At 34.1% G+C, this 25816-nt stretch overlaps 4 protein-coding genes and 1 long non-coding RNA gene across 17 annotated transcripts in view; 3 read left to right on the plus strand and 2 right to left on the minus strand.

The window, feature by feature from the left end:
* Positions 1-4615, plus strand: part of LOC116847055 (poly(U)-specific endoribonuclease homolog) — a 5734-nt gene extending 1119 nt beyond the window's left edge. Inside the window, exons 4-8 of the mRNA XM_032821637.1 lie at positions 10-69; positions 352-501; positions 2055-3186; positions 3489-3903; positions 4154-4615. Of these exons, the coding sequence (XP_032677528.1) occupies positions 10-69; positions 352-501; positions 2055-3186; positions 3489-3903; positions 4154-4387 (1991 nt within the window). The 3' untranslated portion in view covers positions 4388-4615. The remainder of the gene's footprint in view (positions 1-9; positions 70-351; positions 502-2054; positions 3187-3488; positions 3904-4153) is intronic.
* Positions 4616-4808: 193 nt separating this feature from the next.
* On the minus strand, positions 4809-14858 carry LOC116847054 (DNA mismatch repair protein Mlh3-like). 4 transcript variants are annotated; one of them, XM_032821634.1, is made up of 9 exons: positions 14665-14856; positions 13948-14217; positions 13485-13649; positions 12111-13227; positions 11926-12029; positions 11729-11852; positions 11239-11574; positions 10931-11094; positions 4809-4948 (listed from the first exon to the last, which is right to left on the minus strand). In XM_032821634.1, the coding sequence occupies exons 1-9, from the start codon at positions 14743-14745 to the stop codon at positions 4910-4912; spliced, it is 2400 nt and encodes a 799-aa protein (XP_032677525.1). In that variant the 5' UTR covers positions 14746-14856; the 3' UTR covers positions 4809-4909. The 4 variants fall into 4 exon arrangements, with proteins under 4 accessions (XP_032677525.1, XP_032677526.1, XP_032677524.1 ...); XM_032821635.1 differs by lacking the exon at positions 4809-4948 and adding an exon at positions 5640-8475; XM_032821633.1 differs by lacking the exon at positions 4809-4948 and having other exon boundaries at positions 10683-11094.
* LOC116847056 (poly(U)-specific endoribonuclease homolog) lies at positions 5409-10755 on the plus strand. 2 transcript variants are annotated; one of them, XM_032821639.1, is made up of 6 exons: positions 5409-5569; positions 7574-7690; positions 8230-8406; positions 8736-9609; positions 9702-10131; positions 10340-10755. In XM_032821639.1, the coding sequence occupies exons 1-6, from the start codon at positions 5518-5520 to the stop codon at positions 10577-10579; spliced, it is 1890 nt and encodes a 629-aa protein (XP_032677530.1). In that variant the 5' UTR covers positions 5409-5517; the 3' UTR covers positions 10580-10755. The 2 variants fall into 2 exon arrangements, with proteins under 2 accessions (XP_032677530.1, XP_032677529.1); XM_032821638.1 differs by having other exon boundaries at positions 5435-5569; positions 7571-7690.
* Positions 14859-16701: 1843 nt separating the features above from the next.
* Positions 16702-23748, plus strand: LOC116847106. 2 transcript variants are annotated; one of them, XR_004378664.1, is made up of 4 exons: positions 16702-17125; positions 17695-17790; positions 21730-22567; positions 22948-23748. It is a non-coding gene; the product is annotated as an uncharacterized LOC116847106 (long non-coding RNA). The 2 variants fall into 2 exon arrangements; XR_004378665.1 differs by lacking the exon at positions 16702-17125 and adding an exon at positions 17286-17613.
* The window catches only part of LOC116847105 (ETS-like protein pointed), a 132195-nt gene continuing 124172 nt past the window's right edge, over positions 17794-25816 (minus strand). For all 8 annotated transcript variants that reach the window (XM_032821736.1, XM_032821738.1, XM_032821737.1 and 5 more), the window contains 5 exons: positions 22286-22486; positions 21757-22065; positions 21038-21307; positions 20666-20963; positions 17794-20475 (listed from right to left, as the gene is read on the minus strand). In XM_032821736.1, the coding sequence (XP_032677627.1) occupies positions 20412-20475; positions 20666-20963; positions 21038-21307; positions 21757-22065; positions 22286-22486 (1142 nt within the window). In that variant the 3' untranslated portion in view covers positions 17794-20411. The remainder of the gene's footprint in view (positions 20476-20665; positions 20964-21037; positions 21308-21756; positions 22066-22285; positions 22487-25816) is intronic.

The following is a 25816-nucleotide window of genomic DNA, read 5'->3' on the forward strand; positions in this document are numbered from 1 at the left end:
TTTTTATAGCTCAAACTAATCCTACACACTCTTCTTTTGGTCAGCCATCAGCACCATATGGAAACACAGGTACCTCATGAACATATTTTTTGCAGACAAAAAATCTTTGATATTTTAATAATTATAATAATAATATTGATATTTTACTTTGATATTTTTTACTTTGATATTTTAATAATTATAATGCTATTAATAATAATTTACATAGACTATAGATAGATTTATATATATTATATATATTGCTAGACATTATTGTCTCATAATTTTCTTATTTTATGAAATTTTCACTTCTATTATATTCATTCTTTCTATAAAACATTCACTGATACACTTTATTATTGTTTAAAATAGGAACATATACTAGAAGTCAAACAGGGAAAATAGGTTTTACGACAGAAAACAAACAAAATTCTGCTTCTAATCCTTATAATCCATCGGCTCCATCGGCACCATCGTCAGGTCATATATCGAAATCCACCATGGTATCTTCACAAAGCCATGGTATGTATGTGTGTGTGTGTGTGTGTGTGTGTGTGTGTGTGCATTCTTCTTACTGTTTCTAACTTAAAAGAATTTATCATTTTAAATTTTTATGAAACCAAAGTAAAGCTTTCACATATACGTTGATCTTGGATCTATTGCAAAAAATATAATATCAATTACAGGTCGGCTGAAAAGTTCGTAGGCTGACACATAGATGGTGTTACTAGAATTAAATCCATATGATTTTTAGTTAGTACTAACCTTCAAACGATACGTGTATAAATTTGACAGCTGTCGAACAATTGGTTCGTGAGATATAGCATTGTGAGTGAAGCAACTTTTGTTATCGTAAAAAAAATGGATAAAAAAGAATTTCGTGTGTTAATGAAGCATTGCTTTATCATGAAAAAAATACTGTTGAAGCCAAAGCTTGGCTTGATAAACATTATTCGGACTCTGCACCAGGAAAATCAACCGTTGAAAAGTGGTTTGCTAAATTTAAACGGGGCGAAATGAGCACCGAAGACGATACACGCAGTGGACGCCCGAAAGAGGCTGTAACGGACGAAAACATAAAAAAAGTTAACAAAATAATTATGAATGACCGTAAATTGAAGTTGATCGAGATAGCTGAGACTCTGAAGATATCAAAAGAGCGTGTTGGACATATCGTGCATGAATATTTGGACATGTGAAAGCTGTGTGCAAAGTGGGTGCCGCGTGAGCTCACAATCGAGCAAAAGTTGCAACGTGTCGTTGACTCGGAGCAATGTTTAGCGATATTCAACCGTAATAATAACGAATTTTTCCGTCGATATGTGACAATGGGTGAAACATGGCTTCATCACTACACTCCAGAGTCCAATCGACAGTCAGCCGAGTGGACTGCACGCGATGAACCGAATCCAAAGCGTGGAAAGACGCAACAGTCGGCTGGCAAGGTTATGGCATCAGTATTCTGGGATGCGCAAGGTATAATATTCATTGATTACCTTGAAAAGGGCCAGACCATCAACAGCGAATATTACATAGCGTTGTTGGAGCGTTTGAAGGATGAAATCACGAAAAAACGGCTCCATTTGAAGAAGAAAAAAGTGCTGTTTCATCAAGACAATGCACCGTGTCACAAGTCAATGAAAACGATGGCAAAATTGCATGAATTAGGCTACGAGTTGCTTCCCCATCCACCGTATTCTCCAGATCTGGCCCCCAGTGACTTTTTCCTGTTTGCAGACCTCAAAAGAATGCTCACTGGAAAGAAACTCAGCACTAATGAAGAAGTAATCGCTGAGAGTGAGGCCTATTTTGAGGCTAAAGAGAAATCGTACTATAAAAATGGTATCGAAAAATTGCATGACCGCTATAATCGTTGTATCGCCCTCGAAGGCAACTATGTTGAATAAAAAGTTGAGTAAAATCGAATTTTACCAGAAAAATGTGTTTTACTATGTTAGCCTACGAACTTTTCAGCCCAACTGTCTAATTGCTAATTTATGCAAAATAATTATAGTAATATAATATAGATTATATAATATAGATAATGATTGATACATTACCTAATCTTTTTACAGCTCCAACTTCTTTTGGCCAACCGAGCGCGCCTTTCAACCCGTCGCAGGGAACTGTACCTCATAACAATCCTGCATGGAGCAATTCCCATTACAATCCGAGTCAATCTCATCCGCCAATTCCTGTCTCAACTAACATCGGATTTAAAGATCATTTACGTCCTACATCGATGCCCGTTCCCTCCCACGTTCCTTCTGCACCTTATCCACATGCACCTTACCCTGTTTCCACTTCTAATCAACGTCTCTCTTATCCTGTTCACTCCGTCGCTAATCAACCTCATTCTACTTACAATCCCAGCCACTCTTTTCCTAGTCATCAGATTGGACATCCCACTAGTTATCCGGCACATGTTCCGCCGCCTGTACCGGGCACATTCGGCAATCCTTATGCTACACACCCGGTTGGTAGTGCGTACGGTTCCACAGGACCTAGCTATTATCCTCAACAACACATGTTGGCGCAACCAGCAGCGCAACCGTACATACCTGGGCATACGGTCATTATGGCTCCCGGTCAGCAAGACAGTGGCAGAGGCTTTGGTCAGATGGTAAAAGAGGCACTCGTGTTCTCTACTATTAACGCTGGTGTGAACAGGCTGTTAAATCCACATCATCATCACTTCGTATCGGACAGCAGCAGACCAGCTAGCAGCAGTACTACTACGAGCGAAACGCATATTACTTATAACAATCATTATTTTAACGGCAGTCCTACAGGTAACACACCTGTTGTACCGCCTTCTCTAAATCAGGGAAGTGTCAGTTATCCTGCCAATTATCCAAGTCCAGTGAATAATCCAGGAGTATCGATTCCTACAATCGTTAGCGGGAACAACGCTAGCGTCGTGAATCCAGTTGATTCTTCCGTTAGTATGACAGATATAACCAATAGCACTGAAGGTTTTTCAGCTGTTCCTCCAAACGGATATCCTACCAACAATACGATGAATAATCAAGAATCAGATCAATGGGCCAATAGTAATATGCCACAATATAGAATATCAGATGGTGAATTGTGGACGTTAACTGAAGAATTATTCGCGCTACAAGAATTCGATGTATCCAAATATTTGACGTTACATCTACAGAGTGCAGTTAAATCCCCGAATATAACAGATAAAGCTAAAGAACCGTAAATATTCTACATCTGAATCTTTATTTGAATATTTGATATCTTGGAAAGGAAAGGATAAATATATGTACATTTCTTTTTAGTTATGCAAACTATATTAAATAATATTTTAATGATTAAAAATTAAATTTACGTTTAATCTTCAAAAGTTTTCCAAATTTTAAACTTTACTTACAAAACTCTTATAAAAACTAAAAAGAGAGAAATGAACGATTGATCCTTTCTTTTCGAGGAACAGATATCATTATTTAATTATTGTCACTTCAATTTATGCTATATTTACATACATTCGTTATTTGTAGATTAATTCACGTGCAATCAGAGGTTTACGAGTATCCGACCATTTTAGCTATTCGAGCGCTCTATGACAATTACGAGCACAATTCCACTGTGAAGGAGAACCGTACTATCACGAAGCGAAAGGCAGAAGATCTTTTGTTGGATGTGTTTCTAAACACGAATGTGATGGCTAGAGCTATGAAATGGTTGTCGATTCGAGGTTTTATTGATCCGGATGATTTTGAGTGGAAAGACACTTTGCGACATATTTGGTTCAGCCAATTTAATGGCGCCACTTCAGGGTTTGAGCGTGTTTTTATATCCGAAAGATACGGTTACGATCTTCTTGGTGTGCAGGATTGGATTTATTTTGAATATCAAGAATCCAAGAATCGTATCGATTACAAGGGATACGTCGACATGTTAAAATTAGGAGATGTGAGTGTCATTGTATCGTAATATGAAGAAAAAGAAAAGTCAATGTTCATCTCTTCAATATATTCACATACACACAGTTATAAAAATCATATAAAATCTTTCTTTCAAGCATATAAAACTTTCCTAAGTTCAACTATAAACATAACTGAGGAATGTAGAAATAAATATTGATTTTATTTCTCCTATAATAGAGATATTTTAAATTAGTATGTCATATTTTGGAATATATTTTACACTACTTACTTTTTAGAACGCCTCGTTAGTGAAGCTGAACTTCCAAATGGATGATATTATCAGGCCAAATGCGACGATATTCGTGGGTACTCTTCCTGAACTTGAAATGTCCTTGTATACGATATGCTTTTTCGCTAGGCCCAACGACTTATGTCCCGTCTCTCTCGGTGGCAACAAATTCAATATTTACACACACTCGTTTAGATATTACGGGAGAGATCTCATAGATCTCGCACTTCCCATTTTCTAATCATATTATTATATAAGTAAATTTCTAAAATCATATTACAGTACTCTCTAGATAACTTTCCGCCCAAGGGGCTGTAGGGGCGGAAAATTCTTGGGAACGGAAAGTTATCGAAAGAGTACTGTATTATATAAATAAACGCTTCAACATGTGAGTTATCAAACGTGTGTAATATATGCGGATGTAATTTTAGTAGAAGACTACATAATAAAAATTATTATAGAATGTAAACGAATAGCTTTTATTAGCATTGACTTCTTTTTACAACATAATAAATCTAACATCTGAATAACCTGTAAATATATAATAACCTGTGTATAACTTATTTTTATAGAAATAGTTTTACCTTTTTGTAGTGAAGATAAGATAGATAAGATAGTAAAACATTTTTCTATAATTAGAAAGTATAATATAATGTTTTATGATATATAAAATATTAAAAAAGAAAAGCACGATTTGTGATTATGTTACTGGTTACGTACAAATAATTTGTAACATGATTTCCTTACATGAATGTATTTCACTTCAGTGCTGCCTTTTCAAGGAAGCGAAGTTGAGTTTTTTCTGAAACAGAATATTAATTGATATTAGTACATAAAAGCTTACATTGTATATATTCTAAAATATTTCAGACCTACACAAATACTTGAAAACTCTCATAGAAGAGTAGAGCTCGAGTTGACGAAAGAATAAATAGATCAGAGAAAATGTGAGAAGCCTGAAAAATCTCGTATACCGTTTTTGAATATTTTCCGATTAATATCTTAACAAATCTCATGAAATATTAAAGCGTGTCTAAAACATTACTGAGACATGTAGAAATTTGAAACGCAAATCTGAATAGGTTCCTTCGGCATTATCGAAAATGAAAAATTCATTAATACAAAGTCACTAGACAGATTGGCGGGTTCCAACTCCGCAAAAACACGGAGGATCAACGGAAAGAGAAAGCCTTATAAAGTATGAATCATTCAATGTTACGGACGATGGTTACAACGGCGTCTAGGCCGTTCCGCGTAAGGTCGCGAACAGTATCGTTTCGACTCTGCATGAGCAAACAGTGCGTGTCAGACAGAGTTCGAGTTTTTACTTGATCGATAAATCCAACAGAAGCGAGCCAGACGACAACAAATATGAGAATAAGGACATTCCTGATTACCGTGATTGTGATTCTACTTATTTTTGGTAATCGTATAAATTATATAGTAAACTATAATTAATAAGACAGTGTAAAATAGATGATAAAAATACATACACTTGCATGTGAATAATTGGATATTCATGACAAGATCTTTCCAAGGTTATTCCTGAGTTTTCTTTTTAATGAAAATTTTATAAACTTATTTCTTTTTCTCATTACATCGTTGTTTATATTTTTATGTAATTTACACAAACAGTAAATTAAATAAATGTAAATATATAATTAAATAAAAATATGTTGAGTATCTCAAGTTGAAGTTATGTTTTAAGTTTGGTGGAAATTGAGTGAACATCCAGTTTGTGTTATATATGCACTACAGAAACTTGTTTCGCGGAAACCCCTTCACTTTCAGTCACTTATGATTCAAGAAGTACTGGTAATTTCGTTGTGAAAACGAAAAGATCGACTTTAAATCAGTGAAACCATCTTATTACATGCAATGGGCGTCCATTAAGAGGTACTATCAGTAGAACTGATTGTCACATTTATTCAACAAACGATAAAGGCACAATTTGTTCGTTAATGAAAGTGTTTGAATTACACAACGTTCGATGCGTCATGTAAATACACGTGTGAATGTGACGTAATGCAAAAATACATTATGTCGTAAAAATGCAATGTGTTTTTAAATTTTAATTTCAAGTTTGTCGAGTTATACGTGAAAAAATACAAGAGTCTTTTAGTTTTCATGAAGACGGAAATGAATGTAATCTCCGTTAATTAAATGGCAACAAAAAAAGAACATTTTTTATATAAAATACGAATTTAACATAAAACGAAATGTAATCCTTCTTCACGCGATAGAAAATTTACGGATGCAATCACGTAAGCAGGATTTAAAACATATAATTCACCTGAAACGATGATATATCGACTGACAAATCTAGAGTGCGTAATAGATGAAATCACCAGGCAAATTGCTCTTTCATGTTACTCAGATACGCCAACGTGTACTCTTCAGACGATATTATTCACTTGTCGGCATTTATTACATTTATGTTACTACGCACACGCGTCATAGACTGCTTGTTCTCATGGAAAGCTACGTACAAATCGTACATAAAATTATATATAGGAACTGTTTCAGATGCATTTGCGAATTTTTCTATTATCCAAATAATTTCACGCGAAAAAAATGTTGACATTTTGAACGCACTGTTTGTTCGAAACAATTATAAAGTTGTAAAATTTGCTATGAATAATACGATACTAAATTAACGCAGTATCAACATATAGTATAAGATTCATATATAGTTATTAAATAAAATTGTGCTTTCATGAGAGTATCATCACGCATCATAATCGCTCTATATTGGTAGATGTATTGAGAGAAACTTAATTTGGTTTTGAACGATCTGGATATAGCACATTCACTAGATCCAGTCTATGGAGATGCATAGTACATAAACTATGGAACAATTTTGAGATGAATTCGACCCTGAATTTTCCTTGCGTCATGACATAGATACGATCTCGCATATTGAACGCTATAATATTAAGTCTACCAACGAATAGACAATTGTTACTAGATTATATAATCTGTTGAAGAACACAATTGGTCTGATAATCTCTGCACTAGTATTGAATCACGAGAATTAAAAGAGAACACCAAGTTAGATAGCTTGATAGACAGTTACTCAATCAGTGCGTTTTGTGATGTAGAAGAGAAATCGTAACACCTCGATTCAGCCTAATATCATTCTATAAGCCCAATAAGAGTTAAAAATATCTCAAATATTTCCGTGGTTTTTATTAAAACATTTTCTATTTTCTTTATATATCTCGATTCCTCTTTTAAATTGTCTGTGTATAATATGCAAGTTGTATGTGAATAAAGGAGTATCGGTTCAATATTAGACAGATTTAAAAATTCTGAATAAATAAGTTCTAATATATTATATATTTTATACATACACACACACACACACACACACACACATACACACACACACACACACACACACACCACTTATCACTGTATAAAGCAGATACCGATGGACGCAAGTCTGGTGGTGGACGTAGAAGTGGTAGTGGAGGGTCATCGAGTTTTGCAAACCGAAGATACTCTACAAGAACGACGCAGCGACCTCGAAATACACAAAGCGGTAAGTAATAATGAGTCTGTTCTTTTTCGAAAAACTTTCTGAACACTGATGTACACTGTATATTTTGTTTCACTCTAACTTATAGCACCAATGTACATTAGTTCAGAAAGTCCTTCGAAAAAGAACAAACTATAATCTCGATATTTTATTATATACGAACTTCTGTTATATATTCACTGTCATATTCTTTTTGTATAGATTCGAAATTCTATTCATGTTCTACTATATTAGGCTCTATTATTTTGTACTATTGGTAATGAAAGAAAAGCAATGTTTCATATTATCATTCTATTGAATAAACAAGTAAATATTGTTAACATTTTAGAAAAATTTTAATCGAGTTGTTTCTTTCCATTTTATCCCGCAAAGAATTGCGCCGTGCCTTGTAAATATTTATGTATCTACGCGGTAAATCTTTTACCAAATCCGATGAGTCACACTTCTCCATATAAAGAATGGCCTTCTATGGCTTCACACGTCTCACATGTTCTTCATCGGACTTCATACCTCTAATAATAACGAATTTTATACGTTTACAGGTTCAACTCCGACTAATATAGGATGGAATGTACCACCAAGTAATAACAACAAAGCGACTAGTACTAATGTTAAGCCTTCGGCTCCGGTATCTGAACATGCTTCCAAAACTAGTGCAACGAATGTTCAATCCGGATACAATCCGTCAGCGAATAATCCGCCACCATATAGTCCGTCAGGTATTTAATATATCTCCACTTAATAAAGCAAAGATTGCCAATATAATATTAGCTAATTTAGTTTCTATGCTGCAAATAAATAAAAATAATGCTTATTAATAATAATAAAACTACGACATTTTTTGCACATTTGTTCATATTTACGGTATAGAGAGAGAAAATTGGTTTTATCAAAAATTATATTATCTTAAAGTCTAGTTTAAAGCCTCCTAATTATATCATATATATATATATATATATATATATATATATATATATATATATATTTCTTTTTATGACGAAAAATCAAAATTTCATGTCGACATTGATCTTTATTATAACGTTTCTAGGTGGATATCCTCGTCCGCCGGCTAGTAATTCTTACGGAAGCCCAGGCTACAATACACATCAAGGATATCCGTCACCTAATATGAACAATCCTTCGTATCCTGGATACGGAAGTCATTCGCCATACGGCCAAACTTCCAACCCGTCTATGCAACACAATGCGCCACCACCAGCTTACAGCCCGCCTTATGGTGGACATTCTTATGGCGGGCAATCTTATGGCGGGCAACCTTACGGCGGGCATCCTTACGGCGGACAATCCTATGGCGGTTTCGGACAGCCGGCTGTCAGTCCGTCGTACGTTCAACCGGCTATTGCACAAGCGCCGGCGCTCACCGTTCTCCAGCCGAGCCGTCCGGGTATCGGTCAACTGGCCAAAGAAGCGTTGGTTTACTCCAGTGTGAGCGCGGGAGTAAGTGCAGCTGTGAACAGATTGCTGCCGGGTGGTATCTACGGTAGAAGTCCAGGAAGCAGTGGCAGCGGCGGCGGCGGCGGCGGCAGTCACACCGAAATTACTTACAACAATTACTACTATAATCAATCGAATCCAGCAAACGGAGAAGCAGCCGCGAATAATAACGGCGCACCTAATTCTGGCGTGCTTAATCTTGGAGCACCGGCTCAGTCAGCACCAGCTCAGTCGTCGCCGGTCGTGACGGAATCAGAGAAGAAAACTGAAGCTAATGCACCTAATAACGCTAATCCACCTAATTCGAACGAGCCGAGCCCACCGAATTACCCGATTTCTAACGACGAAGTTAAGAAATTGACGGAGAATCTCTTTGAAATAGACAAGAATAACGCGTACAAATACATCACTGTAAATTTGCAAGGTGAGACGAAGGAAGACAGCACCACAGACGATGCTCCATTGCCGTGAGTAACCAGTGCTAACTTGACCAGTGTTGGAACAGAATCTTTATTTTGCACCAAATAATTTCACTGAGTTTTAAATTTTACTGTTTTAGCTTGCTAGATGTCAAATCTGAAGCTTACGAAATCCCAACGATTAAAAGCGTACTGGCGTTGCATGATAATTACGAGTTAGATGTGAAGACGAAGGAAACTGTCACGCCCGAGGAACGCAAAGAAGAGTCCGAATTGCTCGACAAATTTTTGGAGACTGACGTGTTTAAAGCGGCGATGAAGTTCCTAGTCGACAAGGAGTTCATTCCGAATGATGAGTATGAGTTTAAAGACACCATGAGACGTATGTGGTTCTCACAGTTCCAGCGAGTCGAGGGCGAGCCGTCTAGTTCCGGTTTCGAAGCGGTGTTCTTGGCGGAGAAACTTGACTCTTACATGATCGGGCCGCAAAGTTGGATTTACTTTGCCAAACAGGAAGCGCAAAAGAATATCGACTATCGCGGATATATAAAAGACGTCAAACTTGGAGACGTAAGTAAACTATTTTAAGATAAATAATGTTATTGCAAAAAATTAGCACATCAAATATTATTGTAAGAACGTTAAAACAAATTAAATATTCTTATAATTAAAGCGTCAACATAGAGTAATTTAAACACAATTGAATCTTAAATGCTTAAGGATTAATAATCTGTACGCATATAATCATACAATTAATAGCTTATCCTACACTTTATAGAAGGCAGAAGCTATCAAGATACGATCCGCGTTTAACGTACCCGACACAAAGCATTCAGTTACAACTCTTCTCGTGGGTCTCTCACCCGAGTTGGAAATGGCACTCTACACAGTATGTTTCTACCTTCGCCCGAACGACGTTTGTCCAGTTTCATTGGGCGGAAAGGAAGTTATGTTAGTCTCTACCAGATTTAACTACTTTGGCAAAGAAATTTTGATCGCCGGCTTCATTGCGGGATAAATTTATTTAAGTTTAAAGTTGTTCTTATTTTATATAACTTAGATAATTAAGTATTCAAATAGATATTTCGAAATTCAATTAAAATCTTACATGTTGAAACAACTCAAAATAAAAAATATTTATATGTAGATATATATTGTTCAAAATTCGTGAATATATATGTCTATCCAGCATGATATGTTATAACGTGTTTCATACTTTTTTATCCATTTACACACATAGATAAATATGTACGTTTATGCGTATAAATTGAGATTAATAGAAAGAAATGATACGTGTAGAAGATCTCCCATTAATTATCCAAGTTTATACGTCTGTAATAAAATTGGAAAGTATAACTACAATATGTACCTCACGCATCCTGATGTTCCTTTTTTCTAGTTCCGAAAGCTCCATCATCGGTATTATAGTCGGCCGTCCATGTGCGCATCGATTAGGAAATTTTGTACCTCTTAGTAACTTTATTAGATACGTAGATTGCTCGAAAGTTAGTTTGTCGCCGAACTTGATGGCACCTGTGTGCAAACTTCTCGTATTACACGATATATATATATATATATATATATATATATATATATATATATATATATATATATATATATAAAATATATATATATATTTTTTTTTATACAATAATATGTGTAAAACATGATGATTACCATGACAAGCTTCCGATGCTATGGCATTATGAATAGTTAATGGCAATGTGCTCGTATGATTTGCCGCATTACGGTTCTCCAGTATGTCATTTAACAGACTATAAATTCTTGATGATATTTTTTCACTGTTACACTGATTATTACTCGCAACTAAGCATTGCGGTATTGAGCGTATTAACAATGTATTTTTCCTCAACGATCCTAAGCTGATTCCGTACTTCCTTAATAATATTTTATGACATAAAAGTAAATTACACGTCTGTGTAGGAAATTCTATAGTTAGAGGATTACGCAAGTTCACAGAGAGCAGCCCACCTTCGTTCTGTGCTTTGTATCCTAAATAAATATTTTTCAACAGGATTATTACATATTATAAGTCTAAAATATATACATATTATATATGTATACTAATATGATATATAATTTGATTTGAGTGGAATGAATATATTTACAGGAAGTATATTTTTTCTCATTAAAAAATATCACTTACTGAGAAGTAAATCTTCGTAACGTATTCTCTCATGAACAGCATGTTGATCCATCATTAATAGTACTTTCATTTGATCGTACATCATCCACGCGGCAATGAATTCGTCATTAATTTGATTAATGACCTAAGAAGAAGCATTCGCTAAAATAGCTCGTCATCGTTCGAGATGATTTATGACTTCGAATATCTTCACGTACCTTAATGCACTTCAATGAGGCATGCGACAATCTGAGTTCACATAATCTTTTCTTCAAATTGCACGGATATATCTCTACTTTTTCATGTTGCCAGCTTCCTGGAACTATGGAAAATGTGATGCATTTATCTAGTTACGTTATATATGGTTTTGTTCAGTTGATAAAACTTGAGATTTTTTACTTACATGAGATTGTACTATTAGAGTTATTAACGTACTTTATGTTTGTTATTTTGTCTTGATGATATCGTAAGAGATTATACAACTTTTGAGGTAGAAAATCAAATGATCTGATATATTCAAAGAGTTGTTGGTAGCGTGGGTCTTCTTTGGGAAATATGTCTTGGACATTTCTCACAGAATTGCGTTCGTTATTTGAATAGTAAGTCCAATTGGACCAGTCAGAACAAAGAGAGATATTCGTAAAATCGTCGTTTTCACTATTATGATGATCGTTTATCTTAGCCCCATTATTTGTTATCGCAGGATTATATGCTTGTATTTTATCAATATCATTATACGATTTCTTGGTAATTTGGTTTCCAAGTGATTTTTTATATTTTGCGTAAAAAATATCTGTTCGATTAGATTGATGATTTGCGATTTTAATATCGCTAATTTTTTTCCGTAGTTTATCGGAATAAGTAGTTGCAAGATTTGATATAGTAGCTTTTCTCTTAATACCAGTTATGATAATTTTTCTTCTCATTAAAGGTGTAATATTTTTAACACATCTGTCAATATTGTCGAAGATAGATCCTTCTGGTTTTAAACATATTTGTTTCAATAACTGTGCATCATTTGAATAAGTCGTACTGGCAGAAACTGTGGTTTTTTCCGCGACACAATTGAACGTCCAAGTTTTAATGCTATTTAATATCTTCTGCATATCACGAAACATTAAGAGTTTTTTGCCATTCTCAGTAATAAATGCAAATTCATCTTGTGTGAGTGTAATAAAGAGCAAAATAAAGATATTTTCATCTTGCAAACTTTGAGCGTTAAATTTTTGGTAAAACGATAAATCGAGGTTTTTTTTAAAGCCGGCTATAATCAACTTCAAGATAGAAGAACAATTGATAAGCCTATAATTTAGAAATATGTATTGCATCGCATTTTTGTCGGATAGTCCTACATAGCCGTGATAGTTCGTATTATATTTTGCATCGCACTGTATCGACCATATATGATTCATTGGCAAGTTTTTTCCAAATAATGTTCTCAAGACATCAATTGGACTGTGCGGTTTAGCGATCCTCATTACAACTCTCTCTTGTTCTTCATCTCTAATTGAGAATGATACCTGATTAAATATAAAATCATGACACAGAAAGTTATGCTCAAAATTTTGAATCAGATTGACATTTGTATAATTTTGTTAAATGCAGATTTCAATACGCGATAATTATATTTGTTCAAGAAAAAATAAAACGTGAAATATTTGACATAAAATATTTTTTGTCTATTTCTAATTGTGCTGATTCATCAAATTATATCAGTTTCACATGTAAACTTTGCTTTAAACATTCACATATATTATTATAATAAATTATATTATACCTCTAATTTTGCAACAGCTATGGCTGCGATAAAACAACATATAGTATTTAAGTCTGAGTTTTTCCTTAGTGGTATTTCATGAAAACCAAAAATAGATATGGTTGTACCTTGCGAAGGTCTCTGCTCTATGCGTACTAAATCAGGTGTACTGCCTACTTTGTACATCTGTAAAAAAAATATGTAAAATATCAATATTATTTCTATCTTTCAAAATTTGAGAATTAATCTAATACTAGGTTTGTTCTAATATCTAATACTAGATTTGTTCTAATATCTAATACTAGGTTTGTTCTTTTCAGTTGTATTGCTATACTGATGTAATAATTTAGAGTAAGACAAATACATTTTATTTCACTTTAACTTATTACATCAGTATGGCAGTGCAGAAAAGAATTGATAAAAATTGTATGCTACTTTGTACAATAATATTTTCCTATGAATGTCTAATAATTAAAGATGATACCTTCATAAATGTCTCCATCAAATCTTTATACCTTGAAGCTATAGTAAAAGCATCTGACAAGTGACGAATGCTTATTAACATACGATTATTTGATTCAGATAGATTATACATCCCATACTGATTATTTGTAGCTTTTGAGTCATATTCTCCGATATGGTTTAAAGTATCTTTCTGTATTCCAATACCATTATCAATAACTTGGATTTGGCGCTTTTCTGTATGTATTCTTATAGCAATTGCTGCAGCATGAGCAGTCAAAGAATTTGCAACCTGCAATTTTTTTTATAATTAAAGAAGTTTTTTGTGTTAAAAGATATATATATAATACGGTTCTAATTACAGCTGATAAGAGATATATTGAGCTTTATGATGTTGCCTAGTACTTATCATGACGGATATCCTTTAACATATAATACTATCGTGTGAGATTACTTTTCACATAAAATAAAAAATGCAAAATAAAATTTGCGAGATAAATTTACGCGAGATTTCGTTTCCAAGAAAATCAGGAAATTAAAAATATTTCTTAGGTACTGTTAACTTGCAGTTGTTGTATTTTTCACAATTATCGTCGTAACAATAAGTATAAGTTATTGTGATGAATAAAAATGATTCTTTTAAATAACCATAAGCAAACATTATAACATACACTATTATATTATACAAATTACTAAAATATTGAAGGCTAAATCAAAACTATAACAAACGGAAACATACCAATTCCAAGACGCATTGTACAAAAGACGTGACGCTTGACTTCGTCAACATTTCTAGATTTAATCCGGAGTTGCTTGCCATTGTTGTTAAAACTTCCTCGATTAAGACACCGAAAACGAAGTAAATAGGCGAATGCGACAAGTTTACACAGCTTCTTTTTTCAGACTACCTATATTATGGCGCGTATTCGAAATGAGCCAATGAGCGCGTTCAGCGGAAAAAGCGCTCAGTGATGGGCGTCCCATACAGCACAGTAATGTTGAAAGAATGTTGAATTGCAACAATGTCAATATTGCAGCAACATTGAGAAACATTGAATCAACGTTGCACAAACCTTGATATAATATAAAAATATCTGCGATTGTTGATTTTTCCTTGATATTTCAACGTCTTATTTATTCTTATGGCTCCTGCACACAGGACGCGGTAATGCTTGCCGCGCGGCGGGATCCGCGCGACAACCAATCAATATGTTGTTTTACCGTAAGAACTAGAAGGTTATTACGGAAAGCCGCATATTGATTGGCTGTCGCGCGAACTTCCGCCGCGCGGCAAGCATTACCGCGTCCTGTGTGCAGGAGTCATTATTGTTTTATAATAAAAAACCAATTCCTAATTTTCTCATATCTTATAACTGCTAGAAACCGAAGATTGTCAAAACACACTCTAAAACTTTCGCGAATTCTCTCTCGATAATTTCAAATCCGAAGCGGTATACCCAGTCACCTATCCATCCTGACTGCGTTGCTTACCCAATGAGAAATGACTTATCGATCGACATCGAAAAGACGTTGAATCGACATCGAAATCGTCAAATCGATGTCGATTCGACGTCTTTTCGACGTCTATCGGTAAGTCATTTCTCACTAGGTAACCTGACGATCGAGCGGCATGCGGTGATTCCAATGACTTCAACGATGTTTTTACAATTTATGTCTATAAAATGTATACTTACAATGTTCATAGTATAATAGTATATTATAACGTAGCAAATACACGCGTTGATTCGCCTATTTTATTTAATATCTCTAAAGTTTATGTAATTTACTTGCAAAATGACTTCCCATACAGCACAGATCTTGCAGCAATATTGCTGCAACGTTGCAGCAATGTTAAAAGTTGCAGCAGTGTTGCCGCAATGTTGCTGCAAGATCTGTGCTGGGTTCGACCATTCCTCCTAGTTTAATGTTTTTATGCATTTTTTGTTATCGATACAGTTTGCATCAAATTCTATATAATAGAGAATATTATGAAATACAAGAATATTCAGAGTTTGCGCAAAATTGCTTAAACACATCAATTTCAATTTTACATATAAATAATAAGAAAAATATATATGATTATATTATATTGTAATATAATATGTATAATACATATATATTAACATAATAAAATTTAATAATTTATTTTATTAATATTATTATACAATAACAAATAATTTTTCCTTAATATTATCAATAATATAATTTTCAATGTTCCTCAAATATTGTTGCAAAAAACTTTTTATTCAATATATATTGAACATTGCAGCAATATCTTGTAATTAATGTAGAAAAATCAACATATATTCTATGTAGAAAAAGTATCCGCACTTCTATCTTCAACGTTGCAACGTCTCATCAACATTTTTTCAACGTTCTGTGCTGTATGGGCATGTATACCCTAAAGCCCATTCTACAATTGCGTGAACGTGGATGTAAGTGGTTGTAAGTGATTACGACAACCAATCAGAGTAAAGCAATCAGTGAATAAAACATTCGGATTGGTTGATTCTTACGTTCACGACTATACTTACACAATTGTAGAATGGGCTTAAGGCTGAGTTTCCACTGAGCGCGTCATGCGTCGCGTCGTCTGCCTGCATCACGAGTTAACCAATCAAATCCTCTAATTGGGATGACGCGCGCGTGACGCACGACGCATTTGTTCCAATGGAACAATTTGATTGGTTAACTCGTGACGCAGGCAAACGACGCGACTCGTGACGCGCTCAATGGGAACTCAGTCTAACAGCACAGATGTCCAGAGGACATCCAGAGTACATGCTGAGGAAGTCTTGAGGACTTTTCTTCGTCCTCAGGGAGTCGATTCTGTATCTCGAAACGAAGTGAAAATTACAAAAGTGAGCAAATATACTAGAATATTCGTAATTTCATTAATCAGTGCCTAGTGAATGTGCTCACTTTTGTAATTTTCACTTCGTTTCGAGATACAGAATTGACTCTCAGGACGTCCTCAGGACGTACCAGGAGATCTTGTGTTGTCTGGGTATATAGATGTATTAATGAAACTGATTCAAGAGCAGCGAGTAGGATTGGAGGGCGAGTTTTTTTAATTCATCGATGGATCCATCGGTGAATTAAAAACCGTACCTAGACAGAAATGAAAAGTCAGGTCGACATCGATTCGACTTTTCATTTCTGGCAGGTTATTTTAGAAGGATTGGTTCGACCGTCTGGGAGTATGTACATATCCCTAAGATCCTTTTCGAACTACTTATTTTTTGGCGAAGTCGTACCGTTTTGGTGGTGCGCAATATCTCTTCAAATCGTGAAATGATATTAAGGCAAAGTGCAAGCTGCCTGGAACTATGTATTGAAGGAAGAAAGGTTATTATAGGTTAGAGTGGGCGCGTCTGAGGGGTTTTCTGCATATTCTGCGCGTTTTTGCGTATTCTGCGTATAATAGACATTTTATGCGCAAAATTGTGCAGAATATCTTCCTGCCGCGTATATTACCCATCCCTAGCACCCTTTGAAACGCATTGGTAACGCTGCAATCGTTTTCTCCGAAGTGTACTGCGACCTCATTGGTCACATACAATTAAAATTCTACTTTAATCTTGGCCTGCAGATAGCGCAATTAAACAATTCTTTACACTTTTCGCATTTAAAATGAGGCGAACGTCTACACGAACTTCTTGGAGAGATAAAGAAAAGAGAAAAAAAAGTATAATTAAAAGTATAATTTAAAGAAAATTAAGTATAATTGACTCTTGTGCCATGAAGTTGCTATACGTTTTTGTGTCAGAATGTAACGGCGACTCGAAAGAGAAGGATCTTACTCTTCCTGCAACGAGGTATCAAGTCAAATGGAAAACAAATCAGCAACAGCAGTTAGTCGAACGTATGTATTTATAAAAATCTCTTTATTCTTTTTTTATTGCATCTACTAAAAAGTTTCCGCATTCGCGTATCTCTTTTGAAATGCTATAATAATCCTGGGAAAGAAGTATGGCTCTCTTTGAGTAACAAGTGCCAAGATCGCGATAACTTAATATTAACATTCGAGTAGCTCTTTATACATCGCATTCTCTCGCTGTATGTATTTGTATGTGTGTGTGTGTGTGTGTGTGTGTGTGTGTGGGGGGGGGGGCTAAGAGTATTTAATATAATTTATTAATTTCCGCGGGGTCAGCCGCGCGATACAACTAGGAGAAACTTTAATTGTAACGATTACCGCGCTAGAAGAATCCTGGTTTCGATAACAAGAGACAATAGAATCACTACCGACTTTACCTCTTCTCAACAATCCTCGATCAACATAATAAACTCGCGCGAACGATCTCTGAAATTAGTATACTGTTAATTATACTACAGCGTTTATCGTCGTTCATTAGCTTGTAGTGTGTAAAGCTGGCTTCCGACAATCTATTATTCACAATTCTAATTTTGTAATTTCACGTGTCATCAATTTTAGACGATTCAATAGGATTCTAGATAAAAAGCTATTTGCAATTTGTTCAGAACCATTACTTTGCAATTATTTTAACATTTTATCACAATTTCATGTGTTGTGCAATACTGCAGAATATTTGAAGAATCAAAAATGCATCTGTACATGCAGTGTGCACATATTTACGTGCATAAATTTTCCAATATATTACTCGAGACATAGTAGCAGATAGAATCCCGTTGTAAATTGGATTACCTAAAATGGGCTTAGTACAGAAAGCAATTGAAGAATCTGAATTACATTCATAAAAGTATGCATATACATGTACACATATACACTTATAAATTTTCAAATGCTTTTTGTACTTTTCGCACAGTATGTAAAATTACAAATAGGAGCATTCTAAAGAGTTTTGTCGCGAATTACAGATCGTCTGAAACAAGCTTCAAAGTATTTTGATACAGGAAACTTAACAAAAACAGCGAATATAAAAATAGTTTGTCATATACATACTGTATATGTAACTTTGTATGTGTAACTTTATATATATATATATATATATATATATATATATATATATATATATATACACGACATATCTATAAAAAAAAGACAAAATATTGCTTTTTTTTCGATTTTTCGATATTCGTAGCATTTATGCTTTCGTCGCTGTATATTTGCGACATCATTTACATTCAAGCAATTCGATGTTATATTTTTCCTGATTAAAACACTGGTCGTTTACGTTTATCACGTGTAAAAAATTACACGTGATAAATTATGAAATTAAAATAGATATGTATATATCGCTTAAAATTCGATCTAATTGCATTACCCAATGTTCCATGAATTAAAAGAGCAAAATAAACTTTTGCCAAATATATATTCATGTATCTAAGAATAACAAATTTATATTTTAAATAAGTAAATTATAAGTTTTGTATAACAGATAAAAATTGAGAATTGTCAGATATTTTTTTAGTATAAAATAATTACAAATTGTAAATTACAGTAAAATAAATAAAATCCTTTTATATCTTGTGTTCTGTAATTCTGTTTATAATTTTCATAAAACTTTTGTTGATATTGTGGAACACTGGTTGCACATAGTCCTCTCTCTTTATTTTTTGTGATCTTTTGTAGATATTTATTTGAAATTAGTTTTAAATCATAAATGCACAATTTCTCAATAAAAATATCTTAGCGAACGAAAGTCAAATTTATAATATAAATGTTATTTTAATAGAAAACTATATAAATTAACAGCATACTTTTTTCACTCATAACGCACCTTTCTAATTCGAATCACACTTGCAATATCTTTTATTGCAAAGTGGATATGAGATATATTTTACTATATCGAGCACATACCAAATATATTTAAGAGAATCAAGAAATAATATAAAATATATTTTTTTCTTTTTTCTTGGTCAGAAGCGAGCTTGGAAGAGAGAGAAAAGTAGTGTTATAATCTTAATTAATCTATACATAGAAAAGCATGAAAATATCGGATTGAAGCTCGCTATGTAGTATATTGTATGATAAGTTTATTATAGTAAAATTATCATAATAACAATCACATATCGTGTCATCTATCATTGTATCAACGAGATATAACACACATGTTAAAATGATGAGTCATAAATAATTTAGGGGCATCATCAGACGATTATCTGATGTGCTCAATAGTTGTTGAAAAATCATTTAACATTAAAAATATATATATTTATATATGTATAAATTGACGAGTTATTCCTATAAATATCCTCTAAAATCTGCTGTGACAAATTAATCACTTAGAAACAAATTCACGATTCATTAACTTTAGGCACCAATGGTATGCAGACCCTGTCTTTGGTACATACGACCGATTCGATTTTGTTACATCTGAACAAAGAAGACGCACTATCACAGTCTTCTACATCTGAATAATTATCTTATAGTGATTCCTCTTAATAACAGATACTCCCGTCCCGTCGTTTTTTTTTTATTCTTTGCACGACGCGAAGAAATTGTGTTACGTTTCATTCATCGGTGTGACACAGTCCTAAAGCATGTTCATTAACAAAAACTCAGTCTTCTTCCTTCTTCTCGGGTTTCAAGTCTACCATTGCGTGTAACTCCTCAGGACTGTATCTGAAAGACGATAAATTTATAATTTACATTATGTCTACATTTCTGACTCTCAGTGTGTTTCTCATATTAGGGAATTTATTTAAATTTATTAATTGAATAAGAGCATGAATTTGTGAATTTCTCACAAACACAGTTCTGATATATAACATACAATACGTAAAATTTTAAATCTAAACAGCTGCATACGTACCCTAGTAGACTTTGTAAGTCGCATACAAAGCGGTACACGTATCGTTTCCCAGCAGTTTTGTGTATAATATTCTTGTCGTAGTAATAACGTAAACCTCGGCTCAGTTTCTCGTAATTCATCTTGGGTTTATTTTTGCGAATACCCCAACGACGTGCAACTTCATCCGGATCGGTCAGCTTGAATTCCCAGCCGTCACCGGTCCACGAGATGAAACCCTGACACGACTTGTCAGTTAAGAGCTCCAGTAGAAATTGCCACAGTTGTATTGGACCTGATCCAGTGAAACATGGGCCGCCACCTGAAAACACAAAATATTTCTTGTTATTCCAAATATTAAAATATTTTTGTTTTAAAAAAAAGCCTTGGATTTACCTGCATAACCTGGGAGCATGGTACTTTGCAGCAATGGCTTTTGATCCGTATTATTGGCAATAGACGTAGGATGATGGGGATTGGAGGAGTCTCGTGGTCCAAGTCCTGGTAAAAACGCGGGATGAGGCAGAGAATGTTCACTAAGTCCGACACCCCATTGATCACCGCCAACGCTGCCGCCTCCAGCACCGCTCCCGCTTCCGGGAACCGTTTGAAACGGCGCTGCATCGTATCCGTACCCGCTGTCATTATAACCTTCGTGATAGCGACCTGTCAAATAGATTCCGTGTCAATAACGTTATCAGCGTTCGCGAGTCGCACTAGCACTTTTTTAAGTTGCAATTCTAATTAAATTGAATTAAAACAGAACTGACTTGAGAATATTATCGTTCCGTTAAAAAAATTTCGTATAAAAAGATGTTATTTTAGCAAGATGTTATTTTAACATCACAACATTCTTTATATAAAATAAAAGTTTCTTTTTAAAGAAACATTCTTTCCCAGGATCTTAAATAATGTTTGAAATTATATGAATAGATTTTTTATATGAAGAGAAATTTTGGAAAATATAAATAAATAAAAATTTTTTAAATATATATGCGTGTAAGAAATCAAAGATAAGCTGTATTTTATTTTGATACATTAATTGCATAACGTTATACTCTTTGAAGTAATCAGATTCTTTCTTTCAGTTTATCCTGATTGTGACTATGTATTACCTCGAGGATAATTTTTGAACGGTGACGGCTGATACTTGGGCTCGATGTGGATTCCGCTAGTGCTATAGAACTCTGGCGAACTGTCCAAATTATAAGAATGCGGTGTCTGGTGATCTTGCGGCAAGCTGTGATACTCAGAGGTATCGTCGTATCCGGAATAATGTGCCGGCGTCATGTAACTCTCTGTGGCAGTCGTGCTAACTCTCAAGTCGCTCTCGTTATTGCCTGTACCAGTGAGATCACCCCCGCTGCCCAGTCCGCCACCTCCGCCTTGGAGATGTTCCGCTATGTGATGATTGCTGTAGTTCGCTGTAAGTTTATTTTCACAAATTAATACACTTTGCTTCTTTGCTGTTATAATTCAAATTATTTAAAACAACTAGAAGTGTACAATACCAAAGATGTTCAGTGAGAACACTATTGAGTAAAAAAACACTATGTAAACAGACATTTAGGAAACAAAGTACTTTATGCTTAATGTTACAAGTATATTGACGAGTAAGATAAGATATAGAAATATAGTACTTACATTCCGTTTTGAGCTGATTTAAATTCCGTAAATGGATGTACGCATTGTTAGCATTGTTGTTGTTATTATTATTGTTATTAGTATTAGGAGTACTAGAGTGAGAGGTCGGTGGTTGAGTGCTATGGCTGTGGGGCGGTGGCGACGTTTCGTCTCTTTGACTCTCGTCTTGGCACACGGGACTGCGAAGATGATTGTAACCGCCTGAAAACAGAAGAAAGAAATATTTTATTTTTCGGTACTCTCCAACGCGGTACACAGTGTTCTCTCGTCGATATTAACGAGGTAGAAGACTCTTTATTTTTAAACACTGATTTAATTTGATTTATTCACTTTTTTCACTATGTTGAAAAGATTTATTAAATTATATTTATTGATATATATGAGAATAGAATTGTGCGTCCATAATATATAAGCATAAATTATTAACTGGTAAAAATAAGGGTGAAAAAAATACTTAATAAAAAAATACTTAGTATTAATAATTATTATAATCCGAGTATGTTAAATTTACTATTATAAAGTATAAAGAGGATATAAAGTATAAAGAGAATGTAAAGTATACAGAGAAACATTTGTCATAAAAATTTCAAATTCAGTAAATGTAAAAATTTCTCTCTCTAATCTTTCATATTTTATCATAAAATTTCTTATATGTACCACAGTACTTAGTTACGGCTTCGTCGCCGCTAAATCAGACTAAGGATCAAGGAAGAAAGGACAATGCCGCACGTCTCTTCGCCGCAGCGTGCGACACTCTGCAATGGAGGAACCGCTGACACGTGGGCGGCGCGTATCTCGACGATTGGCCCGAACCAACTCCGCCTATCCTCGACTTCCGCTCTACGATCACGAAGAGAGAACCCAAGCGAGCTGGCCGCGCGGAGAGCCGCCGAGGTTCCATCGCGGAGGTTGTTGAGGCTGTGCGCGCACGTTCGGTAAATGAAGAGCCTTCGAATCGCCACATGGTATATACTTAGCAACGTAGCAATGTCGCGATCGTTAAATTAATGAAGTGTTGTGACGCAGATCAGCTCTGTCACGTACAAATCCTTCATGTTAAATTGCACACCGCAGCAACTTGGATTTAAGATTCAAGTCTACAAGTCTTTTGAAAATTCGATTTTTCAAAGATGTTTTGACCTACTTAACTCTTCAAATTTTTGTAAGACTTAAGTTAGCTTTTCCTCGTACTAACAAGGGAACATAGGCAATCCGAAAATTCACAAAATTCTGAAACATTGTGTACAAGTAGAGTAGTACATCCATAATATGACTATTTTTTGTTTCTGCTAAATTTCGATTTAAGGGGGTGAAACCACCCCTCGAAACCAATAAGTGGGTTCAAAGGGGGGTTTAAAAATTTTTTATTTTTGCAAAATTTGAATACACCGTTGCAAAGAATATAAAATATTCTATCACTTTTATATAAACTATTTTTTCATATGCCTTGTATTTTAGGAAATATTCGCTAGAAATAAAAATGTTATGTTTTTTCGAGGGGTGGTTTCACCCGTTAAATCGAAATTTAGCAGAAACAAAAAATAGTTTTATGTTATGGATGAACTACTCGCACACAATGTTTCAGAATTTTCTGAATTTTCGGGTTGCCTATGTTCCCTTGTAAGTAAAGCACATCCATATATTATTTTTTCTTACTTTTGTTTATTCATTAAAATACACATTGCGTATATTTATAATTACGGATAAATACTGCGTATATAAAAGTCGGATTTAATGGAATTAACTGTGTGGGATGAATATGAATATCATTGAATATAGTGTCTCATGCAAGAAATGTTATTTACATAGCAGTTATCTACGAATAAATGAGAATAATATATTTCCGGAACGTATTTTAAAAAATTTATGCGTTTTTAGATGTATCACTTATATAATAAGCGCACTCGAGAATCACCCGGGTAATTTGCCTCAAGAAAGTCAAATATTTATGCTTTTATCGAACTAAGAAAGATAAGACTTCGTGTTAATAATCGGAACGAGGGGAGCTTTCAGTGGCGTGGTTTGTGGTCGGAAGTCAGCAAAGTCGCCTAATCTTATCTCAGGCTTGGCGGTTACTATGAAATCTAAGGCTACCTAAACATTTTATATATATCGTTCGGTTTTTATTATCTTTATATATATATATATATATATATATATATATATATATATATATATAATAAAAAATATATAGCAATTATTTGAAAAAAAATTAGACATATCAAAGAGAACGCAGAAATATATAACCGCGAGATAATGGCAAACACTAATTAAACACGACTTGTGCATTTAACAAGCGAGTAACTTTCTAGAGAAGAAAGAATCGTTATTGCAAATTATGAAATTACGAAATTATGAAGATTAAGAAAAAACTTCTGATTTTGATCGGTATAACAATAAAGTAAATAAAGATACATGAAAATTACCTGGTCATCTTTTTAAATTAGAAGATAAAAATACGAATTTACATGTACAGAATTTCTCGATATAATGATGCAACACCCGGAAAAATAAATGAAATAAATTAAAATGAATAGAAAAGCAATGTGAGACACGAAATGCCAACCAATTAGTAAATCATTGTCGCAAATTCTCAACTCAAAATCTATTTTACGATACCGTTCACTCCTCGTTACATTAGTTTCATTTTTATACATTAAATATTTGATAAATTTTTCATTTACTCGAATACGTTATATACAGAGTTGTAATTTAAAAAAAGAGAGAAGAGGAAGGACGAGTTTTATTAACTCGAGGTTAGCTAGGAGGGTCAACAAAGAGCAGGTGATAACCGAACACGTTGTAACTGTTAAGGCAAGAAACCAGGTGGCTCACGAGAATAATTATCACTAAACTTCGTTGTGTTTATTACATTTTTCTCATTTTCACGATCTAATCAGCTTAGCTCGTGCGACTAATACGCAAAGCTTCTTGAAATCCGCGGTCTTCGTTTGATAATACTTGATAAATATATAGACGACAATCTATATATTTCGACGAATTATCATAATCAACCAACCTTTACGTTTTTACATGCATTATTATGCATGTGACGCGCGAATACTCCATATTCCCACATTTAAATTTTAATAACGAAAAAATGGAACAGGTGTGTGTGTGTGTATGTTACCACGCGAGTATTGCATCGGTCAGATATTCTCGGTACATATTCTGCCTTCAGAACAAATAAATCATATTCTCGCGCTAATTGTAGCTAGCAGTGTAATTGCAGTGAAACAGAGAGCAATTAAATTAATGTCCCAATTTATAGTAGGTACGACTAATAATTATTAAGAAAGGGTTCCTGAAGTTTACGTTACTTAATTAAAAAAAAAAAGATTTTTGTTAAAAGGCTTATAAAAGAATTCAATTGTATTTCTATTTTTCTGCAAAATTTTTTTTTATATTTTACTAATAATTAAAGCACAGGGAATAATATGACATGACGTTCAAACAGTATCTTCCTACAGTATCTTTTGAAGATAAAAATAAGCTACCGTTCTTTCCCTATTGTTAGAATAAATCTCGTGT

Source organism: Odontomachus brunneus, unplaced genomic scaffold (assembly GCF_010583005.1).
Source record: "Odontomachus brunneus isolate Ranch 3 - 2012 unplaced genomic scaffold, Obru_v1 Obru_scaffold_073, whole genome shotgun sequence".
Classification (NCBI taxonomy): domain Eukaryota; kingdom Metazoa; phylum Arthropoda; class Insecta; order Hymenoptera; family Formicidae; genus Odontomachus; species Odontomachus brunneus.